Raw genomic sequence first — 23,765 nt, 5'->3', positions numbered from 1 at the left:
CAGGGAGCCCAGATCCTCCTCCACCGTGCTGACAGCTGCTCTGAGGTGTTGGTGCTGATGTTTCCTCCAAACGTGCTGCTGTGCATTCTGGACAAACTGGACAAAAATGCAGCTTTGCAGACCTGAGCTGTGCTGCCATGTTCTTTCAGAGAGAAGAGGCTTTCTGCTGCAGCCCTTCCAAACAGCCAGACCTGTTCAGTCTGTTTCTAACTGTGCTGTCATGACCTTTAACCTTTAACATGCTGACTGAGGCCCGTAGAGTCTGAGATGGAGCTCCTGTTGTGTGTGATTACTGTTCATCTGAAGCATTTGTCTAATTTAAAAAACCTGCTAAGGACCAGCTGATGTATTATTATCCTTACCATAGAATAAAACCCTAGAATTAAAATAGAGTACTTTCTTTTTACCATAACTGTGTTCTTCAGTTTTGTTTCTCTCTAGCAGCTGCTTGTGGACAATAACATTAAGAGCTAGTGTTAACTTTTCTCTGACTGCCCTTTTAGACTTTAACTCATTTGTTTTGTGGCACACCATTTAGCAATATCCAGTAAACAACAGTCAATGCAATTAATGAGTCATAATCCCAAAAGATTTCGAATCCCTCAGATTGTGAGTCTGAGGCTTGCTGTTGATTTTGGGGAGAAGTTCGAGTATCTCATGGTCCTCTTCTCAAAGTGAGCTGAGAGTAGAGCAACTAACTGACAGACTGATGGATACCAGTCACGAGGTGGCGCCACCCTAAATTAATCCATATTTTTGCTCCTTTTTTGAAGCTAATAAGACATAATTTACTAAATTACTTTAATGTTTTTCTGAATGAGACTTAAAACTAACGATTAAGATCGTAACCTCATCAGGAAAATGTTTACTGTGGTCTCAGAGCAAGGGAGCTGTTTCACCATCGACTTCTGCACAATCTGAGCTGTTTCTGCAGCCAGAGGAGGCGCCCCCTGCTGGCCGTTATCTGCTTGTAAAAGAAATTTCAGGTAGGCTCCACCAGTAGAGGGGGCTACTGGGAACTATAGCTGCTGTCAGACACGTTCGCGCTTCCTGTGTTCACAGTGGGCTCATCACACAGCATGTGTTACTGCACTGTTTTATAAAAATGAGAAAATAACTATAGCAGCGCAATAAATCCAGAATGAAGAGGACACGGACTGATGTGTGCATCTTTCGGCGCAATGCTAGAGGTGGAGCCCGGAAATGATGGAGCAGGAGACTGAAAGTGATTCTCCCTGAATCTTTCAAATTAAGAGTGGTAAATCAACAAGAATAAAATGGGGCATACATTTTACTTATTAAATTGATCTTTTTTTTTTAATAATCATACATTTTTGGGCCTCTTTCACCTCAGAGAGTATTCTGATTTTATTTATTTTTTCTTTAGGTTTTCCTCAGAATATCCCACCACTATTATTATTTTTATGTATTTTTTCATTTTAAATTTGAAAAAGTATCGCTGCTGCGGAATTGTACTAAACGTGTTGCGACAGCTAACGACGTGATGACGTAGAGATCTAAACAGGAAGTTTAAACAGAAGCACGCTTTATTTTCCAGCATATGAGCGCGAGAGGTGCTGTCGTCAGCTGATGCCGGTAAAGCTTTAAATTAAATGTAATAAATTAAATGAAACGCATACATGAACCTGTTTGTTTGAGCGCAGCTGCGACATTAACGCGAACATAGCTTAGCTAGCTAGCCTCGATCCGCGCCATCAAACTCCATTCAGAAAAACTGCAGTTAAAGAGTTTCTCGCTTGTCAGCTATCGGAAAGACGCCAGTGAGCATAAATACAACGTTTCTACAAAACAGCATCTTACGAAGGTGAATTCGGCATTGATAGTTTGCAGATAATGGAATATATTTAAGTGAAATGCTAACTTTAGGTCTGCTCATCTGACCAAATCTGATGAGCTGTAGGAGAAGCTAGTTTATCGAAAGCAACACTAAAACGTAGGTTTGCTGCTGTTTGTGTTGTATTGTGTAGCAGTTATTAATTCATTAATACCTTTAATGTATTTTTTCTCAGTTATGTGCGCTTTGCGTAGAACTGAAGCCGCCTTAAGTCAGCCGCTTTTTAAAGGGAGTTTCGTGTTGTGAAATGCGTTTTAGAGGGGTCTCTGTGACTGTTGGCAGGAGGAGCACCGAGCCGCCACGATGGCAGCAGGCCGGCTGAGCTTCAGTAACATCACCGCCCTGGCCCCCATGGTCCGGGTGGGGACTCTGCCCATGAGGCTACTGGCGCTGGACTACGGAGCTGACGTGGTTTACTGCGAGGTGAGGACAGGCGCTGCACCTCCGATACATAACACTGACCATCTGCGCGTTTCCGGCAGAACAGGTCCGGTTATTTTTGAATGAACTCGACTAGAGTAGCTTTGCATGATTTACAATTCAAAATCATCCTCATGTGTCTCATGCTGGACTTGGTGCAGTTCATCCTGTGTCTAAAACAAGGAGTTTTAGCTCCTCCCACTGCCCCTGCCCCATATAAACAGAAACTTTGATTGGCTGTGTGCTTATAGCCCCTTCATGACGTCATACAGAGCAAAGCTTGAGGAAAAAACTTTAAAATTGAGTGTTTAGAGCAATCGGATGAAACTTTGTCCATGTTTAGCAGGAACGTGTATGATAGGAAATAAGGGGAGCAGAGCAGGTCCCCTTTAACCCTTTGGTGTCTGTTCCAGGAGCTGATCGACATCAAAATGGCCCAGTGTCAGAGGGTGGTCAACGGTAAGAATGTCTATGCTTCATAGCAGCTGTTCATTCAGACAGCATGTCTTATAACCCTGCGTGCATGTCAGAGGTGCTGGAGACGGTGGATTTCGTCGCTCCGGACGACCGGGTGATGTTCAGGACCTGCGAGAGGGAGAAGGACCGAGTCGTCTTCCAGATGGTGAGACCGGAAACTTTAAATCGAGCAGAATCGCAGCGTGATGATTTTAGAAACAAACACTGATGTGCAGAAAAAACTGTGTAAACATGATGACTTCCTTTGCTTTGTTCTTCTTGCTCGTGGTGGCATTAATGAGTCTGAAGGGTCCTCTGCAGAGAGCGTCTGTTTGTGAGGAAAACTCCAAGAACAAAAGCATCAAGCGATTGATGTGCATCTTTAGGGAGCTGCTCACACAGCTAGAACAGAGAGAGGATGCTCATTAAGGAGGATGAATGCAGGTCTTTCTCATGTCTCTGTGCTCCTGTATTTAACACTGACGTGCTGTTTTGGGCAAATTGGACCCATTTCCACAAAAAATAACAGTCAAAAAACTTAAATGTAATTTTCTTTAGCTCAAAATTTGATGACTTACCCCAAAATACACAAAAATGAGAATACGTAGAAGTTTATTCTGTTGTGCAGGTGCTGCTTCCATATTTATTCAGATGGTTTTGGGTGTACTGGTTTTATGCTACAGTGAGAACAGTGTGTGTGGGTGCTGTAAAACCTAAAAAAATACCCTCTCCCTGTGAAGGCACGAACAGTATGTAAGCGCTACCTCCAGCCACTGAGTCTGTCTTTGTCCTTTAGGGAACCGCTGACCCGGACAGGGCGTTGGCAGTGGCCCGACTCGTGTGAGTTCACATTCTGATTTCTCCTCGTTGCTTTTAGTTGTCACCAGGGCCCCAGTAAGGATTAGGACTAACCCTAACCCCACCTGTGGCTCAGGCACAGCTTCTCTGCCACAGCCCAAAGATACAAACATGGAGCTGGAAACGAGCATCACAGGTCACCTTTAAACTCTTCCATGGGTTTTAAAAGCAGAGCAGATGACCTCGGGTTGGGCTAATGTGACTGAGAACACTGTCAAAGGTAATCTGAAGCTGTTCAGTATCACATGATGCAACGCTGAGTTTGGCTGGTTATTCTGCTTTGTCACAGGGAGAGCGATGTGGCTGCTGTCGATGTGAACATGGGCTGTCCGAAGGAATATTCCACTAAGGTGAGTCCGGTCTCGTCCTGCTGAAGCTCTGACCCTCTGTCCCTGTGGCTGACCTCTGACCTCTGCTGTCTTGTAGGGCGGGATGGGAGCGGCTCTCCTGTCGGATCCTGAGAAGATCGAAGCCGTGAGTTCTCTAAAAAATGAGAATAACTGTGATTGTGTCGGGATCAAAGGAATTTTAATTTTAATTCCTTCTCTCCTAAAAATAACTTTGGTCTTCGCCGTAGATCCTGAAGAAGCTCGTGACGGGGGTTTCCATCCCGGTGACGTGTAAAATCCGAATCCTGCCTTCAGTAAGACGTGAACGCTTCACTTCCTTACCTCCAGCCTCTCATAAACTCAGTCCGTTATCTTATTCATACGTCTATAGTTTTGGTTTTGTTTGCATATATTAGATTTTTTTCAGTGTTTTCTGCTTTTAATTTAAACCAGTCAATAATCGGCTCACACCCCGGTGCACTGTGGAGGAGTTTCAGCTCATTAAACATACATACTTGTTTATTTTTAATTTTTTTTATGCTTAAAAAGCTCGTGTGAGCATCCTTAAAATGAATGCCCTGCAGATTTTGCACACGGCCTTGTTTTAGCACACTCACCACCTCCTCTATGGTTTCCTCGTGCAGCATGTGGCAACATGCAGCAGCTGAAGAACAGGAATCAGGGTCTGCAGATGCATGTTTGACTTGTTGCACCGAGCAGTCGCAGCCCTGCGCTCGCTCACAGAGATGCACAGAGATGTCTCATCACTCGTTGGAGGCGGGCTGTAGGCCGCCCACCCGCCCAATCATGTTCTCTTTGCTGTTTTTCTTCAGTTTTCTTTCACTGGCTGAACAAAAACAAAGATAATTTGTGGCTAAGATGTGCTGGTTGGCAGGCAGACATGCTGACACCAAACTGCAGCCAATAAAAACCAGAAGTCCTGGTCATGGGGGGGCTGGAGCCTGTCCCAGCTGTCTTAGATCATCAAACTAATTTTAATAATAGACAAAAATAAATAACCTGAACAAATACAAGAAAGTCATCACCCCTAAACCTGATACCTGGCTGTTCCACCCTCAGCAGCAGGAGCTGCAGTCAGGTGTTGGTGATACCTGTCAGTGAGTGTTTCTGTGGAGGAACTCTGGCCCACTCTTCTTTGCAGGATTGTTTAAATTCAGCCTCATTGGAGGGTTTTCCAGCATGAACGGCCTGTTTAAGGTCAAAGCACCTCAGTCTGATTTAAGTCCACACTTTGACTCGGCCGCTCCAAAACCTTCATTTACTGGAACTGTCCTGTGGATCTGAAGCATGTGACAAATGTGCAGAAAAATGAGAATCAGGAAGGGGGCAAATATGTTTTCATGTATGAAGCAGAAAGAACAGATGTTTTATCTTCACTGCTTTGTGCTTCCAGCTGGAGGAAACGGTCAATCTGGTCCGCAGGATCGAGAAGACCGGTGTTGCTGCCGTCGCCGTTCACGGCAGGTAAACTGCTCGATTATCAGGAGTGTGAAAACTTCAGAGTCGTGGAGAAACACAATAGTTTCATCCATTCGTGCAGCTCTTAGACACAATCAGTAACTATGATTGAGCCTTCATCTGTGGGGGTGCAGGGAAGGAGAAGGTCGGATGAATACTGGACCGTGTAGGGATTTGTGGGTGAGGAGGAGGATTTTACAGGAGATGTGGGATCCCAGAGCTTGAGCTGCTTCGTGCTGGATTTCTCCTGGTTGCAGCTCACGTCTTCGTGTTGTTGGTGTGCAGGTTTAAGGAGGAGCGTCCCAGACATCCCGTCCACTGCGATTACATTCAGGCCGTCGCTCAGGCCGTCTCCATCCCCGTCATCGCAAAGTGAGTAACAGTCAGCACGGCTGTGTTTGTTGTGACCAGAGAGCTTCTTTTTCCTGCTGTGGGATTCTGTCCCTCCCTCCGACTCCACGTTAACTTATGATAAGTTCTGCTCAGTTACATTAAAATGGCCCCTCCTCTGAGTCTTTTGATTTTAAACAGATGTGATTTAAAGGAAGATCTCATAAGCCCATCTTCCTGTGAAGAGATTTATACTGAGCTGTTACCTGAAAACTGTTAGATCCCAGTGTCCCCAAATGCACCACAAAGAACTTGAGTGACCAAACCCAGCCGCTGTCCCGTCTCTCCTTCAGTGGCGGTTCTCTGGATCACGTGAAGACCAGCGCCGACATAGAGGTGTTCAGAAAGGCGACGGGCGCCTCGTCGGTCATGCTGGCCCGCGCCGCCATGTGGAACGCATCGGTGTTCCGCAGCCAGGGAGCACTTCCTTTGGAGAAGGTCATGGAGGAATACCTCAGATATGTGAGTCTGTCGTTGCTGCAGGGAGATGTTTGAAATTCAGCTCATAAAGATATGGAATAAAATTCTCACTTTGGAGGAGCGTGTTTAGGTGGTGTCGATTACCATAAATATCGATGTCTCACAGGCGATCCGGTACGACAACAACGCCTTCAACACAAAGTACTGTCTGTGTCAGATGCTCAGAGACAAGGTGGAGTCTCCCCTGGGGAAGCAGGTGCAGGCGGCTCAGACCAACGCCGAGTTGAGGTGCGGGACTTGTTTTAATGAGTCTGGTATCTGTGAGGTGGGTGTGATATAATGTGATGTGGTGCTGGCATCTTGCAGCGAGGCGTACGGGCAGCAGGGGTTTTACCAGCAGACTCAGGAACAGCTGCGGGCCAGGAGGGACGCCCTGCAGAGCAGCAGCCAGCCGGAGCGACCCGTCACCGATGGTGATGTCACCACCATGGCTGTCAAGTTCGAACGGTGAGTTTGTGTCCGTCAGCGTTCAAAAGGACAAAATGTGAAACTCATCAGAGCTCAGAGTACGCACGGTTCATGTGGTACGATACGCTGCCACGATAATGAGACTCTCCATCCTCGCACGCATTCACATACACATTTCAGCTCCTCGTTTACAGCAGGAGACGAGTTTTACGGTTCTTAAACTGGGGGCTCACAGCAAGACGTTGAAAGCAGGTACACAAAGTGGCAGGGCACATTTTCCAGGTGTAGTGATGAGGTTCTGTAAGCAGCCGTGGTTATCGAGCTGTGACTCATTTGAATGAACACGAGCTCGTGGCTCGATGTCTACTTTAATAACACAAACACAATCCAGCAGTTTGGATAACTTTGGTTTTTCATTTTACCTTAAAAAGTGAAGCCGAGTTCTTCCTCGTCTAAAACGCAGCTTTGCTTTTTTGTAAACTTGTGACTTTGATATCAGAAAAATCAGAATTTATTATTGCACATCCATCCATCTTTTTTTTTTCTCTTATCTGGGGCCGGGTTGCGGGGGCAGCAGCCTCTGCAGAGAAGCCCAGACCTCCCGCTCTCCAGCCACCTCCACCAGCTCATCCGGGGGGACCCCAAGATGTTCCCAGACCAGCTAAGAGATATAATCTCTCCAGCCTGTCCTGGGTCTGCCACGGGGCCTCCTCACAGTAGGACATGCCCGGAACACCTCACCCAGGAGGCATCCTAATCAGATGCCTGAACCACCTCAACTGGCTCCTCTCGATGTGAAGGAGCAGTGGCTCTACTCTGAGCTCCTCCTAAATGGCTGCACCCCTCACCCATCCCTAAGGGAGAGGCCAGCCACCCTTCAGAGGAAGCTCATTTCTGCTGCTTGTGTTCATGATCTCATTTTTTGGGTTGGGCAGCACGGTGGCACAGTGGTTAGCACTGCTGCCTCACAGTTAGAATACCATCTGGAAGGTCCCAGGCCCCTCCCTCTCTCTGTGTGGAGTTTGCATGTTCTCCCTGTGCTTGCGTGGGTTTCCTCCCACAGTCCAAAGACGTGCACTTACTGGGGTTAGGTTAATTGGAAACTCTAGGTGTGAATGAGGTGTGAATGAGAGCATGAATGTGAGTGTGGGTGATTGTCAGTCTCTCTGTGTTGGCCCTGCCACAGGCTGCCGACCCGTTCAGGGTGTACGCTGCCTCTCGCCCTCGGTCAGCTGGGATAGGCTCCAGCCCCCCTGCGACCCTCAACAGGATAAGCAGAAGTGAATGGATGGATGGATTTTTTTGGTCTCTACCCAAAGCTCGTGGCCATAGGTGAGGGTAAGGATATAGACGGACCGGTAAATCGAGAGCCTTGCTTTTACGCTCAGCTCCCTCTTCACCACCACAGACCGGTGCAGCATCCACATCCCTGCAGACGCAGCCCCGATCCGTCTATCGATCTCCCGCTCCCTTCTCGTCACTCGTGAACAAGACCCCAAGATACTTGAACTCCTCCACCTGGGGCAGGAATTCGTCCCTGAGCCAGAGAGGGCACTCCACCCTTTTCCGGCTGAGGACCATGGAGGTGCTGATTCTCGTGCCAGCTGCTTAACACTCTGCTGTGAACCAGGCGTCCTCTCCCCACTACGTGTAAGATGTCTTTTAGCATCGTGCTACGCCCGCACTAAGGAGGCTGGAGGTGTGATGACGGTTCACACCCAGCCTGGTTCACGCCCTGTTGAGACCTTTAGTCTGTTTGATTACTTTCTTTTCATTTACTTTTAACTTTCACCTCACCTTTAGGTTATGTTTAGGCACTAACACCTGCTCAGGTAGGTTCAGACACTCCCCTTAATAGCAGTAACCCAGTCAGTCTCACATCTTCCATAAACTTAGCGCTCTGTGTGTGAGTGGGCGCCAGGAGCAGCGGTACTGACCGACACACCGAGGATGAGCCGGGTCGCTGCCTGTGTGGATGCTCCTCAGATTTGATTCTGATATTTGACGTCATACACGAAGCTCGTTGGGACTTCTGATATTTTACTGTGTATAAAACCTAATGTGTCTTTATGCAAGCATTTTTTTTCGTGTCACGTTGACTGCTGTGTGTTTGGTTGCAGGAGGGAGTATCCCCCTCACATCACTCCGAAAATGTTCCTGCTGGAGTGGAGCCGCAAGGAGAAACTGGAGCAGCCGCTGTACGAGACGGTGAGAAAAATGGAAGCTCTTCGGGCCGGTTCCCGAGCAGGACGACGTGAATGAGTCAGACATGTTTGTGTGTACTGTGTTTCAGGTGCAGCGCTCTCAGGACCGAGCCTTTCAGTCCACGGTGACCGTAGCACAGAAGAAGTACAGATCTTCACTGTGGTCAGTACAAACGTCAGTGCTCAGGGGGCGTGGCCTTCTGCCCTCTGTATCTGTGTTCGGTCATGGCGAGGTCACGATTGTGCTAAAACAGCAGCCAGGTTCACATGAGGCCGTTTCCCTCCACACGAATGCTGCTTCTGGGCGGCCTGCATCTCGTCCTCCCTGTGGGACGTCTTTCAGGGGCGGGAAGGAGTACTTCCTGTTCTTGTGAGCAGCTCTGAGAGTCTCCTGGTAGGGCTGCATGCTGACTGGTTAAATCCAGAGACGAGGCACTTTTCAAAAAAGGATGAGATGGTTATGGAGTCGGGTTTAGTCACAGTGCTGGGGAACAGCTGAGGCCCTTCTTCGTGTCCAACTACCAAATCTCCAACTGGCTGCTCCAGTTAAGCTGGTTTTAGCCTCCACCTGTTTCAGGTCACTGATGCCTGCTCTGCTCTGTGCTGCTGTACACCATCACCTTCATCAGTGATGAATCTGAAGTAAAATCAGTGCGACCAGAAACCGAAATTGTAGCAGCTTAAAGAAAGAAATGTCACAGATGTGCCTAATAAAGTGCTTCATGCTGGGATTGGGTTGGACCCCTTTGCATTCAGAACTGTCTTAATTCTTTGTGACAAAGATTCAGTAAGATGCTGGAAGCAGCCATCAGATGATGGCACACTGGGGTCATAAAGGGGGGTCAGCGGCAACACTCAGGGAGGCTATGGGGTTTAAACGGTGCTCAGTTGGTACTGAGGGGCCCAGAGTGTGCCAGGAAAATAACCCCCACACCATCACTCCACCAACAGCCTGAACGGCAGGATGGATCCATGCTGTGTCCACCAAACTCTGACCTCCTGACCGCTGCAGCAGAAATCGAGACTCCTCAGACCAGGAGACCTTTCTCCAGTCCTCCCGTGAGCCTGCAGCCTCAGTTTCCTGTTCTTAGCTGACAGGAGCAGCTGAGCTGTGCTCTTCTGCACACCTTGGTTGTAACGAGTGCTGTTTCCTTCCTGTCAGCTAGAAGCAGTCTGATCTTTCTGCTCTGACCTCTGACCTCTGAGGCAGAGGAGACCCGCTGCTCACTGGATCTTTTCTCTCTAAACTCTGATGATAGTTGTGATGTCAGCAGATCAGCCTGGCACCAACGACCCTGCAACGCTCAGACTTAAATCACATCGGCAGGTTGTCTTAAATACGTCTACATACCTAAACGCATTGGATTGCTGCCATATGATTGGCTGATTTGATCCTTGCATCAATGAAGATTCTACTCGCTTTTACTCCCAAAGTAAAGTCCTCCCCTTCACAAAGTTCCTAAAGCCGACAGGACTCCTGCAGACTCAGCTGTGAAGAGTCTGGAGTGCTGAGGAGAGCTTAAAAAGGAGGAAACTCCGTCTCGCTGAGTCGTCTTTAAGCAGACAAATGTCAGCGTGTGGAATAAGCTGGCTCTGAGCGTTCCCGCCTCTTCACAAATATCTGTGCTCATTCATTTCCTACAGTTATGACGTGTCGTGTGGTTGAGCCCACCTTCCTACAGTTTTGACCACATTAGCTTCACGCGGCAGGCACAGCTGAAAGTGTGAAAATAGATGCTTTCATAGGGGCTCCTGACGTAGACGCTGTTGTCCTCGCGTGACATTTTGAAATGACACAAGAGGAAATTGAGGTGAATTTCAATTAAGCTGGAAACACAGCCATGATTTCAGATCCAAGCACAGAGTTACTGTATGATTATTGGGATTATTGGTAAACCTCTCTCACCGTCTTTCAGGGAGAAGTCAAAGAAGTTCGCAGAGCAAGCTGCCGCCATCGTCTGCCTGCGAGTCCTGGGAATACCGGAGGGTCGCATCGGTGAGGAAGACTCCGGCCTGGTCTGCAAGAGGAAGAGGGAGGGGAAGGCGAACGGCACCGCAGAGGAAGAGAGGAGCAGGAAACGGCACGTAGGCGACGTCCTGCAGGAAACCTCAGTGGTTGCTGTGGTGACGAACGGCGGCTCCGCCTCCGAGTGAGCGGGAGAGTCTCCAATGACGACGTCGGTGCTTCCTTTGTGAGTCTGCTGGGACTGCCCTGCACGCTTCATCCAAAATGACCTCAGGAGCAGGAGCTGCCTTTATGTTTCACTTTGTTTTGCTCTGATTCAAAGTATATTTTTGAAACCTGGTAACACGGCACACGTTTCAACCTCACGGCTCCAAAAGCACCCATCCTTTAGTCCCATTAAGTGTGCCATTAAGCCATGAAGCCCTAATGATAATAGCACTCTGATCCTCCTGTGGAGGCTGCCTCAAGGTGGCCGCCATCCAGCTCAGAGGAGCCACGCCTCCTAATGCACACAGGTCTGTGGAGACAGAGCACCCCCTTCCCCCCCGGGGGACACTCTTCTCTGCTGCTTTTGTCTGCGATCTCATTCTTTCCGTCATTACTCAGAGCTCTGGGCCACAGGTGAGGGTGGGGCTGTAAATCAACATTTTCACACAGGAAATGAGTTACAGCAGCTCATCTCCTGCCCGCCCTAACCCTGACCCTTAGGGTTACACCTAAGCAGGGCACAATGAACAAAACAACTGTTAGAGTACGAAAGTGAAGAGATAAAACAGAGCTGGCACAAACGGCCACTTCCTGAGTGCAGCACGAGCGTTTCACACCTGTAAAGATCACCCAGCCTGCGTCCTGTGGCAGGTGAACGATGCTTTAAGAGCTCGGATCTGTAGGAAAGGCCGAGGATGTGAGCTGGATCCTGGAATAAAGATAATTCTGCAGCTGCTTTTAGTGATGTACAAAAATCAGGTGATTAAACCAGTTTAGTTTTCAGAGTCTGACAGGAAGTGAGAGCGGCAGACGAGTCCGTCAGGCCCGGTGCTGCATCTACGTGTCGGTTTCTCAGTGCTGTGATGAATAAAAGTGAAAGCTGTGAAAAAGGTTCAGATGTGGATTCGCAGTCACAAGAGGGCAGCACTCAACTTTTTCCATTAAAGGTGACTCATTTCAGGTGTTTCAGTAAGCAGTTTTTATGGCGGTGCCTTAAGAGCAGCTTCTTTCTTTTATTCCTGATTTCTGGAAGAGCCTTAAAAGTTTAAAGCTCGCCTCAGTCTGATTAAGAAGAGCGAGCTGATGTCTTTGGCTTCACAGTCACTGTAAACTCTGACTGGTAAACTTGTATCGACCTCTCGTTCTTTTTTGTAAATGTTTTCAGGTTTAAAATCCACTCTGTTTGATTTTCGTGCCCAAAGGAACGACCTGTGCTTTTCTTCTTCTGCAGGTTTAATTGAAAGCATCCTGGAGGATGCTGGTGGGTCTGTACTCAAAGAGCTGAGCTGTTCATAATGACGCCCAAACAGGCTTAAAGACACCAAAACTAACAGAAATAATCCAGACGTTTCCTTTCATTCATGTATGCTCACCGATATTAAAGAGCTTTCCTCCTGAACTAACGTGTACGTGGCTCCTTTTCCTCTCAGTGATGAATCATTAAGCTTTGATGGGCTGTGTTTTAGCAGGATTTCCGCTCATGTTCAAAACTTTCTGCACATTCAAAAAGGGAATCATAACCGTCTCACCTCTGCATGAAAACTAAAGGAAAGGCAGCATTAGATAAACTGGCAGCAACATTTCTAAACTCAAAAATATGACTGGGCTTACAGCTGACTGTGTTTTCAGACCTCCTCCTCAGGCAGCACCCTCTGAACCTGCAGTTCCTCTGACATCCAGCAGGGGCTCCACTGTGAGCCCCATAGACTCCCATGTTAAAACTTCACAGCAGAAATAAACGTGTTTACAGCCTCACACAGAAACTGGTTTGGTCGCTATGGCTAATTTCCTCCTTCATAACAGCTATGGGGGGAGAGGCCGTTTACATTGTACACAGATTTAAAGTTTGCATTATTGGGGGCGTGGCCTCTGTCTGACAGGTGGATGGTGACACAGGTGGCTGTAGCTGCTAGCTGTCTGCTAGGCTCCCCCTCAGCTAACCGGACCTCTGGACCATGTTTGTGCTGTTGGAGCCTTTTGGAGCATTTTTAATGCAATGATCTGACCAATCACATGACTGCTGTTCAAGAAGGCGGAGCTTTAGATGAGTGAAATTTTATTTTAGCATGAATTAGCAGGTCTCTATCCCTGTAATGGATCCAGTCGCTGAATGCAGCTAGTTGCTAATAGTTGAGAAGTTAGTACTCCTCCCGCTTGTCCAAATATGATCACTTCTGGGTCCAGCTAACAAATACGGTGGCAGCCAAAAAAGTTCAGACTGAAGCTTCAAAATTCGGTCTGGTGGCAGGGTGGTTATGTCCATCTTCTCTGTGCTTCTGCTCCTTTTTCTGTTTTTTTATAAATCTGGAACAGCACATCAAGCACCAACAGTTCAGTGGTTGCATTAATTCATAATTAATGTTTTAGGACCCTCAGAAAAGACATTCTTAATCTGAGGAGTGAAGGACCTCTGATACACTGTCATTTATTTAAGCACGAGTTTCCCACCTTTTTATTTTAAAGGCACACGTGAAAGCGAAAGTTTGCGAAGGAATTATCCCCATTTTTTAAACATATGGCAGTTTTTTCAGCTTCTGTTCTGTCAGTAATCACGTCACTGATGTGGAGGCCAGGGGCTACCAGTGCTGTGCACACCTAATAATGAGGCACACCTGGGCACCCTAACCCACGCGTGGACCCGGGGTCCGGGCATGAACCGTCAGGTTTCCCAGCCTCTAATGAATTCATGCAGTTTTGCATGTTCCAGCGTCCTGCAGGTCCGTTTAGGTTTGACCTGTTTTCTCACTCCTGCCTCGGTGTGGGCGGGGCTTGGAGCGTCTGGACTCAGAAGAGCGACACGCAAAGACGTGTTAAAATAAAACCGCCCCTTAATTCCCAAACGTTTAACGAGTCCCATCAAGTCCTGAGCTGAACCTGTGAGGTGAGGACAGCCTGCTGTGACGTCACAAGGGGCGGTCTGATGAGGTCTTCAGAGGCGCTGGGAAATACGGCTACCAGGAGCCTGCTGCGCTCAGAGAAGAGCCGCCGAAGCTGCAGCGTAAAGCTGCGCGTCTTTAAATATTCAGAAAGAAGCTGCTGTGAAAGGACGCGAAGAGCCTGCGGAGGGTTTGAAAAGCAGCGAGCAGCTTTCTGTCAGGGGAAAACAAGAAGAACCTGGGTGAGGCCACACAGGAAACTAACGTCTCACAGCTGAAAAAGGAAGTGCAAGATCAGCTGCAGTGTGCATGCAAGAGATACTACAATATCACGAACAGCTGGCACACAGGAGCAGCAATTTCTGTGCCCAAAACATTAATAACAGAATTTAGTTTTGCATGCTGAGACCGCCTCAATTTAGGGTTATATGCTCTATAATGATCCTTCTGTCCATGAATTATAGGACATGCAGATAAAACACAGGCAGTAATAAGTGTAATATAGGCTACAGAGTTGTGCTCCAGAGCTTACACACCCTGGCAGAACTCGTGACTTTTGTGGCCCTTTTTCAGAGAATATGAATAATAACACAAATGTTTGAAGTTGGTGGTTTATCATTGTGTTTTTATTTAAACCATAATGACAGCAGCAATGACCTACATGCCTCTGGTGTGAAGTTTACATACCGCGCATCGCCTCCTGTAGCATCAGTGACAGCCTGAAGTGTTTTGTGGTTGCTGTGGATGAGCACTGAGCTGCCCGCTCTCCATGCCTCCAGTTCCTGTAACTTCTGGGCTGCATGTTTGAGATCTCCCCAAAGTGGCTCAGTGAGACTGAGACGGCCTGCCATAGCCAGCGGCAAGCTGACTCAGCCGTGTGTGTTGGATCATTGTCATGTTGGAACAAAGTGTGTCCCATGAGCAGCTTTCAGGCTGATGAGTGCAAATTTTCCTCCAGTATTTTCTGATAACAAGCTGCGTTCATCTTGCCATCAATTCTGACTGAGTTCCCTGCACAGCTCACACATCCCCAAAACATCAGCGCTCCACCTGCGTGTTTCACAGCAGGGACGGTGATCACAGGCCTTGTTGACTCCTCTCCAAATGTAGCGTTTATGGTTGTGGCCAAAACTTTAATTTTGGTCTCTTCTCTCCAAATAACTTTGCTGCAGACGTTTGGAGGCTCGTCTCTGTGCTGTCTGGCATATTAAGATAAGATAAAACTGTAATGATCCCACGACGGGGAAATTTGCGCATTACAGCAGCTCAGTATAGAGAAAAAATGAAAAGGATGAGTAAAAAACAAATGAACTAAAATAGAAAAGAAAAAACTATACACATATACATAAGCACTATATACATAAAATATATATATCAATGTCAATACACACATGTACATATACACACATCAAAACACTACAGATATCAAAACATTATATACATTTGTAGCCGGTAAGGTTGTTGTCAACTTGTGTGTGTGTGTGTGTGTGTGTGTGTGTGTGTGTGTGTGTGTGTGTGTGTGTTATCATGCCAACACTTCCAGGGTATGTATAAAGTTTTGATCAGGGTCATTTGGGTAGTTTCTGCTGTCATCATGACCTAAAAAGGTCAAACATCATTCATATTTGCTGAAAATGGCCTATAAAGAAGCACAAGTTTTGCCAGGGTGTGTAAACTCTGGAGCACGGCTGTATTTACAAAAACAGACTTTTAGTCAGTCCAGATGCTGCTCTCCTTCTGTCACAGATCACCCCGACTACCAGGTATTTAAACCTTCACTCCCTCTGCTCCGTGCATGTTCACCTTTCCCCCTGCCTCCCTCTCATTCACAGGTGTATTCTGACTTGCTCCCACTGACTTTAGCTCCTCCTCTCTCCAGAGCATACCTCCACCTCTCCAGGCTCTCCTCCACCTGCAGATCACAGTGTTATCTACAAACATGATAGCCCACAGACTCCTGTCTGACCTCATCACCACTGCACCATCAGTCACTCCACTGCTTCTCTGCCACTCCTCATACAGCACCTCAGTTAATTAAAAATAAAATTCAAAGAAAAAACATCAAAGCTTTGAAAAAAGCTCTTTACTGATTTATTATTTAAATACATCATACAATAGAATGATGCTATAACTCTCACCGAGCTGTATTCATGTTTTGTTCAGGATCAACTTCCTGTTTGATACTCGCCCCACCCACCTACGCCATACCGCACTAAGTGTTCACAGCTAAGGTTTATAAAAAATTTTAAAAGTTTTTATTTTCACTCACGTGAGGAAATAAACCCCGCGCAGTTCCACTTTACGTGTGGCGGGGATAGTTCGAAACGGCCCCCGTCAAGCGTAAACACAGTGCTGCCCCTTCCGCGGCGGCCGCGAAGGCAGCACCGGGATCAAGCTGGAGGAGCGTAAAAAGTGAGCGCGCGCAGGAGCCGCGAGGACAGCAAGTTTGCGCAGATAATGGGACCGCGGTACGCGAGCGACGCAGCCCGCAGCCGTGTTTACTGAGCGCTCCCAGGCTGCCCGCCGATCTCCAGCCGGACTCAGCCCGGACCCCGACGTCCCTACGCGTCAGTTAAACGGAGTTGTGCTCCGAGTCGGATGGGAGTGAGTGAGACAGGTCAGCGTTAAAGACAGGCAGGCAGACAGGCAGGTCGGCTGCGCGGCTTCCGCTGGGGACATTTTCAGCTCCGTTCAGTTCAATGTCCACAGCAAACTGCGCGGAGGAGCTGGACTTCAGACTCATCTTCGAGGACGACGGCAGGCAGGCAGCAGGTACGTGGCATTTTCAGCGCGTTAGTTGGAAATTTGTCGGCGCGTCAGGCTGGAGATGAACAGGAGCGGCGCCGGAAGAGTACGGCTCCGGCCTTCAAAATAAAACAGGCCAGGAACGCCATAAGAATTCACCTTGAAGCTGCTGGAAAAACTCAGTACAAAGAGTAATGCACCTTTGTATTTTGTGGGGAATGTTTATAGATTTCATTTATTGGTTTCCCCGTCAAATAGTTCCTGCATTCATGGCATTAAATTACTTCTTGCTTGATATTTTGAATATTAGATTTTGGTCCTTCTCCTTGAAAGTCATCCCTCAGAGGTCCCGTATTGGTCACTCTGTTTGATACACAGGTTATAGATACGGTAAACTGACAAAATAAAAAGTAATCTTTAGTTTTCTGCCTAACTATTTAATAAATGTACCACCAGCAGCAAGTAGATATTGGACTATCAAATATATTTTTTTTAACCTTTACAATATTTCTTTATAAATTATTGGCTGATAGTTTTACTCCTTTAAAATCAGCTGAAACACATCAGCATTGGTTTGGGCTGAAGAAAAAGGGCTTCAAACATGTTCAGCCCATTTAGACCTAATTAGTTTAGAATACAGCACATTAAAATGATAAAAAATTAAATATGAGCATGATTGGCAGCAGTTATAGCTCTGTGGGCAGCATTTCATTGTGAGATGATAAGCAGCTATTTGATATTCTGTTAAACTGGGATTTAGCTGAGTAAACAGCCCGCTGTGGGCCCAATAACAATTACTCTGCTTGTATTACCCGCAGCTGTGACAGTGATTAATGATCATTTTGGTCTGTAATCACTGTATTATCCCAGAACACTCCAGAAACGCTTGCCTTTAATGTGCCCGGCTTTGCGGGGTTTTACTTTGAAAATTCCGCCCGGATGTTGTGATTTTGTGTTTTACCCATGACACATCAGCTGTTTGCTGTTAAATTTAGGAGATTTTTAAATGTGGATCAGGAGGTAAAGAGAGGACTAAACCAGTCTCCAGAGAGGCTTCGGGAGCCTGACTCGACTGATTGATTACACTGATTGATCAATCAGCAGCCTGTTGAACAAGTTGGATTAGTTATTGCTGTCTGAACTGAAAACCATTACCGGGTATTTTAAGATTGGACCCATCTAACCTTCACTGCTAAAGCTCTTGATGTTGACTAAAATTAAATTGAACTGTTTTTTTCATTTGTTTACATTTTCTCCAAACTTTAATAGTTTGGATTATAAGTGACCAGAAAACAGTGAAGTGTTTCACAGACTTTAGAATAAAAATCTTTAGCTTGGTTTAAAAGAAAATAAACAAACAGATTTAAACAGTCAGTTAATTAATAGAGTAGTCAGTGGATTGAATATTAAGATATTTTTATATTTGAGTGAAAATTCGCTGGCTCCAGTTTATCAGCTGGAATTTAATAATAAACATTTCGAAAGTAAATCGCACTAAGAGGAAGTTGCAGTTTTGAATGAATGACCAGGAGCAGCAGGCCTGTGGTGTATTTGTGGCTTTAAGGGTCTGGTGTGTAAGCCTAAATCTGTCGGGGGAGGTCTGCTGATTAAAAAATGTGCTCCCCACCAAAGACGTTCCAAGCTTCCCCTCGAAGGAAAATCACCGGGATTAAAAAAACTATATATTTTTAGCTGAAGGTGGGGTTTAATTTACTCATGCATAAAATACATTTTTGTTTGTCAAATGATCTGAAATAACAGGAAGATGCTCAGACTTCTGCTAAGTAAGAAACACCAACGTCCCCCAGAGTCACGATTTAAACGAGGAAAACCCCTGACTAAGAAGGCTGATTGGAGCATCCTGGAAACCAAGAATCAGAGTCGTTATGTTAAGTATCTGATGGCTGATATATGCATAACAGCGTGTCACCCAGCTTCTTGAAGGGCTGGATTCATGAAAGTGGGATGATGATGATGATGAAGAACCCCACCTCTAAACCTTTCTTTAAAAGTGGAGCCAATCTGCTTTTCCTTATTTCCTGTCACATGTCATATGCTGCACATTCATATTAAACATAGATTTGCATAATGAGGGCAGTGTATGTACAAGCATTCACATGCTGTTGAAACGCTCAGTTACCGAGGGGCAGCCAATCAGAAGAAAGTTGTTCTAAAGGGGGAGTTACATTTTTATCATCTCTAGTTTTGTTTATGTGTATCAAGAGAGTCTGTGGTGATATTGAAGTTTGAAGTATCACAGTTACTGTCACTGCACATTTAGCAGCAAAGTACTAAAGTGGCTTCCTGTGTGAGTTTTCAGAGAATGACATTAAAAAAAAAGCTGATTCTGAACTTCATGCACAGCTACTCTGGTAGAGTCTGAGAATAAAAGCATGAGGCTGGACAGGAGCAGAGTAGGTCAAACATGGAGCATCATCTCAAACTCATATCTGTGCCTTCTGCCATAATTCAGTACTTTTTTGGATTTTTATCATCTAGTAAAGGCACCTAGCCAGCATTTTTTGCATTACAGTAAACTCCAGTAACATAAACCTGCCTCTATCGCCTTATCAGGCAGTTTCACACAGTCAGCAGGCCAGCCTTCTTTTAGCACTGATGTTTGGTTTCTAAGTGCCTCTTTAGCTGGCTCAGCTGCTGCCTTTGTGTTACAGCTTTCGTTATCCGCTTGTTCAGTGCTGATGCATCGACCCTGTTTCCTGCATTGGATGGGGCTCTGGTCTCTAACCTGCGGCAGGTTATACCCCCCCCCCCCCCCCCCCCCCCCCCTGCAGTCTTCATGTACAGCATGTCTTTCGGTTACATTTTCAAAACCTCCCTGTGTGACTTTGGCTCATGGGCTCAGTGTCCTGGACATCAAATATTTGAACTCTTGTAATTTTTTAAAGTGGTCTTGAGCAGTAGCTGTACAGACTTTCTGAAGGTTTCAGTTGTAATTTTTAGGCTCTTTGTTACCAGCAGCCTGTCACATTTGTTCCCATTTCTTTAGCTGAATCTATGAAAAACACAATTTCACAGCATAAAATGTTATTTTTGCACCAAGGTGATTCCCAAAGAGCTGTTAGCTGAAAACCTGGCATATCTCAGCATGTGTGCAGTGTGTCCTTAAAAAGTCAGAGGAAACTGAGGACAGTAGTGGCAGGCCTAAAACAAAACTGTCTACAGTATCTGAAAGTCACGTGGTTAAGGAACAAGGACAAATCCAGCGAAGAGCTGACAGGACCTGAGAGATCATCTGGACCTTCAGCTGATCCATCTCATCAGAGATGGTCTCAGTGGAAGGGCGGCTGTCAGGAAGCCGTTCTAAAGGAAGGGAAACAGGGAGGAAAGGCTGAGGTCTGCCTCATTACAGAAGAACTGCACTGAACCTCAGTGGAGCAGGTCTGATGGAGGGATGGCTGTTTGGTTCAAATTGTCATCAATATGTTTGGAGGAGGTAATTGGACTGGTTCTTAAATAGCACTTTTCTACTTGAGCACTCAAAGCACTTTATAAAACATGCCTCATTCATTCCTCCATTCATACAAGCACTTTCTCCTATGCCTGAGTGCTTTCTATCTAACATGCACACACATTCACACCTGATGAACGCATCAGGGTTCAGTATCTTGCCCAAGGATACTTCGGCATGCAGACTGAACCAGCCAGGGATCGACCCACCGACTCTAGTCGATGACCTGCTGAGCTACAGCCACCCCTGAGCTGTCCAGGTCAGGAGAGCCATCTGTGAAACACGGTGGAGGCTCTGTCATGGTTTAGGCTGCATTTCAGCCAGTGGAGTTGGAGACCTTGTTAAAATTGATGGAATTATGATCACATCTTACACCACCATCTGGAAAGCTTCTGATTGGCAGCAGCTTCAATTTTCAGCATGACAGAGATCCCAAACACACTGTGAACACCATCAGTCATGGATTGGCCTCCCCAAAGCTTGCCTTTGCAGTGCACACACTGCAAAACAACACAACTGTACAGCACCGTTTGCATATGATTTGTTCTGTTATCATCACTTTCCCTAAATCCAAAGTAATAGATGATGATGTCTTTACCTTCTGCTGTGCCACACATTGGATTTTTGTTTCAGTGGTCTGTTATCCGTTGTGTGTCTGTCTCTTAATATAGTGTTACTAATATTGGACGCATGCATGTTCTGTATCACAATTCATTTAATTGTGCAGCCCTCCAACATATTAAAGAGTAACCTTGTGTTGTGGATGGATCATCTCAGATGTTTGATTGGCTGCAGTTTGGTCCATTTCCTGTCTTCTGATGGCATTTGTCTGTGCTAATCAGGGACCCTCAGCGTGATCTTTGAGCATTGTCACCCACTCAGCAGTGCTCGTTATACTAAATCTTTGGTTCTTTGGTCAGACACTTGAAGGTACACTTTTTTTTTTTGTCACTTCTTTCAGCACTTCTAAATAAAATGCTGCTCTAAATGTCCTCCAGGCTGAGTTTTAAAGGCTGGCAGATAATCACCTTGCATTCAGCAGCTATGATGGCTGAATGAATGCATACATGGATGATGGTAGATGGTCAGAGGGAGGGGTGATGTACAGACGGATTACAGACAGGTCAGCAGATGGCTACTGCAGATGTGCTCGTGCTGTCTGCATGTGTTTCAGGCAGTGTGCTGCTGTGCCTGTCTACTGGCAGGTTTTACTTCCTGGTTTTTTTTTTTTAACCGCTCTGTGACACCCAGCTGCTGGCGGGTATCACCTCCTCCCCCTCTGTCTGCCCTGAAGGGGGGTTAACGGTTGCATCAGATCTCATTTATTTCTACACAGCAAGTGGTGAAGTGAAGCAGATCTTAGTTGGCGCTTTTGTGCCTTTTTTGCATACAAACTGAAATGTGTATGTGTGGGTGGGTGGGTGAAGGAGGGGTATTAATAGTAGTGTTGTGGCGGGGCGTGTGTGCAGCTGTGTGAATGCATTTACTGAACTGTTGGAGATAATCTGTCGCCATAATTACCCCAGTGCTCGTAGAGTCGGCGCGAGATCACGTTACTGTAAATACACTGAATAATGCATCCTGAGTATGTGTCGCCACAGACACTACAAAGCAAACAGTAAACAAGCAGCAGCACACAGGAAGTGGTGCTCCTTTGGAAGTTGTTTGGTTGGGTTGGGATTTCATAAAACTATGAACCACATTCAGTATCAGTTCCCCTATTGATCTCATTTTTGGGCAACTAAAGGTAAAAATCACCACAGATCAGAGCGCCAGTGCAGTCAGGACTTCCTGTGGTCACAAGAAGATGCTTATTTCATGGACTTCCCTGCAGTTCCCATGCGCAGGGTTTCCGCCTAGCTTTATGTTTATTGACAGGTTTAATTTTATCGATGGCAATAAGATGCCAGTTAAGATGTCAGTTTGTGATAACTCTGATAAATCTGTGGATTTGCAACTCTGCAAGTTGCCACCTTATCATGGTGGAAGGGTTTCTGTGTCCCAGTGATCCTAGCAGGGGGCTATGTTGTCGGGGGCTTTTGCCCCCTGCTAAGATCTCCCAAGGCAAATTTGTTCTCATTGAGGGCCCAGGCGAAGAGTGATTCAGACGCTTTCCAGGACCCCACTTTGGAGCCAGGCCTGGAGAGGGTGGTCAAGGGGGAGTGCCTGGTGGCTGGGTCGTGGTCCTATTCTGTGGGTACCGGCTGGGCATAGCCCAAACAGGAGACATGGGCCCACCACCCACAGGAGTTGCCGTAGGGGCCGGGTGCAGTGGGTGTCAGGTTGCGCCCGAGGGCAGAGGCTGTTGCAGACTGATCCCCGGCCACTGAGGCAGCCAGATGTTTTGGACACTTGGCACTCTTGACTTTCTATATAAGCAAAGTGTGTGACACCCTGGTCAGCCTTCGCCTTTTCGTTATTTGCTGTTGGCTTTTCTAACCTGCATGCGCTTAAGGCCCCGTTTACACAAAGTTTCCAGTGGAAACGGTGTTGCCAGTTTTGCCGTTGTCGTTTCTGAAAAGTGATGCATTTACACGGAGACATTTCAGAAACGATCTCCATTTACACAGAAACACACATCACTGAAAACACTGCAGTTCCTGTTGCCAGGCCACCAGTTGGCGGTGTGGCTATAGGAGCTGCAACCATAGTGCGCATGTGCGAGTGCCCCTGTTTCCAAAAAGTATCCTTTTCACTCCATTCTCGTCTAAACAGGAGGCCGAAACGCATCAGAACTGTGCTGTTTTCATTTTGAAATGGTGTCGTGTAAACAGGGCCTGAGGCGAACAACCAGGCGGAGCTTATGCTTTGTTTTTTGTTTGATCTTGAGTGTTTAATAAACCTCCTGCACCAAATTCTGCTCTTATTTTTTTACATTTCTGGTTTTAATTGAGTTTTAAGGTTTGAATCCCCATCATTTTGGCCAGAGGGAAACCCATGAGCTCTAAAAATTACGACCCAACAGTTGACAGGCAACATCGTGTGGACATCTGGGACAGTGTCACTAGATTGGCAGATTGGTGGTGGTTCCCACCTTCAAGAAGGGGGACCGGCAGGTGTGCCCCAACTATTGGGGGGATCACTCTCTTCAGCTTACCCGGAAAGGTCTATGCCAGGGTGTTGGAAAGGAGAGTTTGTCTGTTAGTCAAACCTCAGATTCAAGAGGAACAATGCCGTTTTCATCCTGGTTGTGGAATGCTGGACCAGTCTACAGTCTTGAGGACCTGGAGAAGGCATTCGACCGTGTTCCTCGGGGTGCTACTAGAGTATGGGGTGTCTGGCCTGTTGTTACAAGCCATTCAGTCCCCGCACTACCTCAGCGAGAACTTGGTCCATTTTGGCGGCCATAAGTTGGACTCGTTTCCTGTGGGTGTTGGACTTTGTCAGGGCTGCCCTTTGTAACTGAGTCTGTTCATAATTTTAATGGACAGAATTTTTAGGCATAGCCAAGTGGCATAAGACTTCCAGCTTGGTGGCCTCAGAATCTAATCTCTGCTCTTTGTGGATGATGCAGTCCTGTTGGCTTCATCAGGTGGAGGCCTCCAGCTCGCAGTGGAACAGTTCACAGCCGAGTGTGAAGTGGCAGGAATGAGAATCAGCACCTCTAAGTCTGAGGCCATGGT

General features: G+C 46.6%; 2 protein-coding genes across 4 annotated transcripts in view; both read left to right on the top strand.

The window, feature by feature from the left end:
* Positions 1–1,457: 1,457 nt before the first annotated feature.
* Positions 1,458–12,451, top strand: dus2 (dihydrouridine synthase 2). 3 transcript variants are annotated; one of them, XM_030732312.1, is made up of 17 exons: positions 1,525–1,596; positions 2,114–2,278; positions 2,689–2,734; positions 2,806–2,897; positions 3,528–3,571; positions 3,879–3,939; positions 4,016–4,063; positions 4,167–4,232; positions 5,333–5,403; positions 5,683–5,769; positions 6,081–6,249; positions 6,374–6,495; positions 6,574–6,714; positions 8,796–8,883; positions 8,969–9,042; positions 10,796–11,071; positions 12,284–12,451. In XM_030732312.1, the coding sequence occupies exons 1-16, from the start codon at positions 1,591–1,593 to the stop codon at positions 11,031–11,033; spliced, it is 1,518 nt and encodes a 505-aa protein (XP_030588172.1). In that variant the 5' UTR covers positions 1,525–1,590; the 3' UTR covers positions 11,034–11,071; positions 12,284–12,451. The 3 variants fall into 3 exon arrangements, with proteins under 3 accessions (XP_030588173.1, XP_030588172.1, XP_030588171.1); XM_030732313.1 differs by having other exon boundaries at positions 1,458–1,596; positions 2,138–2,278; positions 10,796–12,451; XM_030732311.1 differs by having other exon boundaries at positions 10,796–12,451.
* A 3,842-nt stretch (positions 12,452–16,293) lies between these two features.
* LOC115781645 (nuclear factor of activated T-cells, cytoplasmic 3-like) overlaps positions 16,294–23,765 on the top strand; it is a 25,928-nt gene continuing 18,456 nt past the window's right edge. Inside the window, exon 1 of the mRNA XM_030731420.1 lies at positions 16,294–16,700. Within this exon, the coding sequence (XP_030587280.1) occupies positions 16,628–16,700 (73 nt within the window). The 5' untranslated portion in view covers positions 16,294–16,627. The remainder of the gene's footprint in view (positions 16,701–23,765) is intronic.

This window comes from Archocentrus centrarchus, chromosome 6 (genome assembly GCF_007364275.1).
Source record: "Archocentrus centrarchus isolate MPI-CPG fArcCen1 chromosome 6, fArcCen1, whole genome shotgun sequence".
NCBI lineage: Eukaryota > Metazoa > Chordata > Actinopteri > Cichliformes > Cichlidae > Archocentrus > Archocentrus centrarchus.
Note: the sequence above shows the minus strand (reverse complement) of the source record. Positions and strands in the feature narration are given on the sequence as shown.